Genomic DNA, 2,515 nt, shown 5'->3' with positions numbered 1-2,515 from the left:
TGAGTCTCTCGCATCAGTCGCATGATTGACTCATATTCAAAATCGGACCAAAAATGTTTTTTATTTTATTTTTTGAGACCTCATAAATTTATTTAGTCTATGGTCAATTATATTCCCCAAAAAGCAGCATTGAGACGCATTGTGGGCTTTATGCCCGAATGAGCCCGTGCATAATTAATGGACAGTAAGTAAATAGCGTATAGCCCATTGATGATGTGTTTTTTTTTTTTTTTTGGGGAATATTTAAAGGATGGGAGACACAAGCAAACGGAACCCTAACCCTAGATCCCAAATCGTAATCGATTTGAGCCTCCACACGCTCTGAAAATTGAAAGTTGTCATCTTTTTATTTTCTGAATCTTCAAAACACAAAACACAAAACACATAACACATGGAGGGGAAAGGGAAAGGTTTGGCGATGCAATTCGAGATCGCTTTATTTACTACAACTTCAAGTTCGAAGGATGGAATACAGGCAGAGTGGCATACCATTAAGGTCCCAGATCCAGAGTGTCCTCCTCCTTCTTCTTCGCCAAATGTAGTAACTACCATCCAGAAACCGCTCCGTCCGTTTAATGAAGTCAAGGTGGCTTGGCCATACAGAGAACATGCAGTCATAGGGTCCCGTCTGTACTCTCTTGGCGGCATGAATCCTGATTCTGAACCTCACGTCGCCGATGTATGTAACCCCGAATTCGCTCGTTTTCTTAAAGTGCGCAGCTTTGACTTTAGCACTCCTGATGATGGTTGGAAACCTGTCTCTACCATGACTTTTCCTAAGAGGTTCGAACCTGCCTGCCTCGTCTTCGACGATAAGTTATATGTGTTTGCTGGCTTTACATCAGACGCATATTCAACAGAACTAGAAGCAAAAGGGCATGGCTGGATGGAGGTTTATGATCCCGATTTAAATACATGGGAACCCTTGCCCAATCCTCCTCCTGAGTTTGGGTTTCCACTCTGTTTTCCTATTCCTATTTATTACGCTGCTCTCGATTCCAAAAAACAGATTCTTGTTGCTCTAAATGAAGGTGCGAGGGTGAAAGCTACATTCTATGTTTATCATGTGATCGATCGATATTGGACAATACTTGAGCCTCGCGGGCGCGAGCTACGTCCTCATTATCCTGACCCGGTTTTCGGAAAACGAAGTATTGTTATTGATAACACTATCTATTGGGGTTTCGTTCTAGAAGGGTATGTCTACGTACAATCTTTCAATATAGATACGGATCTGTACTTCCACGGAAGTTTGGACACTCAGCAATTTCTTCGGGATAGTGAATTTGAATATCCGTGTTGTCCAATGTTACCTTTGCTCCATTTAGCTGATCAGACATTCTGCCTTTTCCTGTTCACCATGGTTGATAAAATGGAATACGATGGTATGGTATATCTTAATTGTATTGTACTTGATATCTCTCTAAATCCATTTAAAGATGAAGATGAGGGCAAGCAACAGTCTAAAGTAGAGTTCCATGAATGTGATAAATTTTGTTTTATGGGGAATTCCAGTAAACAGCTTAATATTTCCCTTGTGTCCGTCCAAAGTTATCCCTTGCGTGATATCTTCTGTCTCTATGATGCTTTGTTGCTGTAAGTTTATTTCTCTCTCTTTCTCTATTGTTACACTTTCCTCCTTCCTCAGTCATTCCAAATGATTTTTGTTATATATATATATATATATATATGAATAACTGTCTGATACAACTCTTGATTTTTTTGGGGATTAATTACTGAATTTTAATAAAGAAACCAGAACCTACAACAGAGAACATAAGCAACTAAGTAGCTGCCCACCAGTTAACAGAGCTCAAGACCAGCAACGGCAAGAAACTGCATAACACAACACACCAGACCAAGTAACACCTATCACCTCTTACACAATCATTTCCGAAGACACAAAAGTTGATGCTCCAATTAGTGGGGCGGAGCTATGCAATCGGGTGGGGGGTTCAAAATTTAGTTTGCAAAAATTAAAGTTCCCCCCCCCCCCCCCCCCCCCCCCCCCTGTTGATTTTGTGATATTGTGGACTAGTTAGCATTGTAGATTTATGTTTCATTATTTTTCATAGAAGCATAGAAAATATTTTATAAAATACTACAAAAGACACAAAAATCTTAAAAACATTTTCAATTGAAATATATTGTAAAATGAAACAAATAACTCCTAAGTATTAAAAAAAAGGCCACCGGTAGCATCCACATTAGTGGAGTCATTAATTTAGCAATATTACTCTATAAAAAGTTACTTTATCTATTTTACCTTCCCACTTTACATTATACTCAACATCAATAGATCTATATTTTTAGCTACTTAATTAAAATAATAATAATAAATCATTAAAAAGCAGTGTGAACACAATCAAAAGAGATTTTTTTTTATATTAAAAAGCAATAATAACACAACAATTTAATAATAATAATAATAATAATAATAATAATTGTAGGGTCAGGATTTGTGGCCCAAGCCCAAAACAATAAATTTGTAGAGTATGGGTGAAAGAGCTAGGTT

At 37.6% G+C, this 2,515-nt stretch overlaps 1 protein-coding gene across 1 annotated transcript; it reads left to right on the top strand.

Moving 5' to 3' along the window:
* The first annotated feature begins 227 nt into the window (after window positions 1–227).
* Window positions 228–2,001, top strand: LOC111991863 (uncharacterized). The gene is made up of 2 exons (XM_065781437.1): window positions 228–1,596; window positions 1,753–2,001. The coding sequence occupies exons 1-2, from the start codon at window positions 392–394 to the stop codon at window positions 1,778–1,780; spliced, it is 1,233 nt and encodes a 410-aa protein (XP_065637509.1). The 5' UTR covers window positions 228–391; the 3' UTR covers window positions 1,781–2,001.
* The last annotated feature ends 514 nt before the right edge of the window (window positions 2,002–2,515 follow it).

The sequence above is a fragment of the Quercus suber genome, unplaced genomic scaffold (assembly GCF_002906115.3).
Source record: "Quercus suber isolate HL8 unplaced genomic scaffold, Cork oak 2.0 scaffold_266, whole genome shotgun sequence".
NCBI lineage: Eukaryota > Viridiplantae > Streptophyta > Magnoliopsida > Fagales > Fagaceae > Quercus > Quercus suber.
This window is presented reverse-complemented; position numbering and strand designations above follow the sequence as displayed.

Coding starts and splice junctions, on each gene's coding strand:
- LOC111991863 (XM_065781437.1), top strand. CDS start 392: ATGGAGGGGAAAGGGAAAGGTTTGGCGATGCAATTCGAGATCGCTTTA. Junction 1,597..1,752: donor CTCTATGATGCTTTGTTGCT/GTAAGTTTATTT, acceptor ATTTTAATAAAG/AAACCAGAACCTACAACAGA.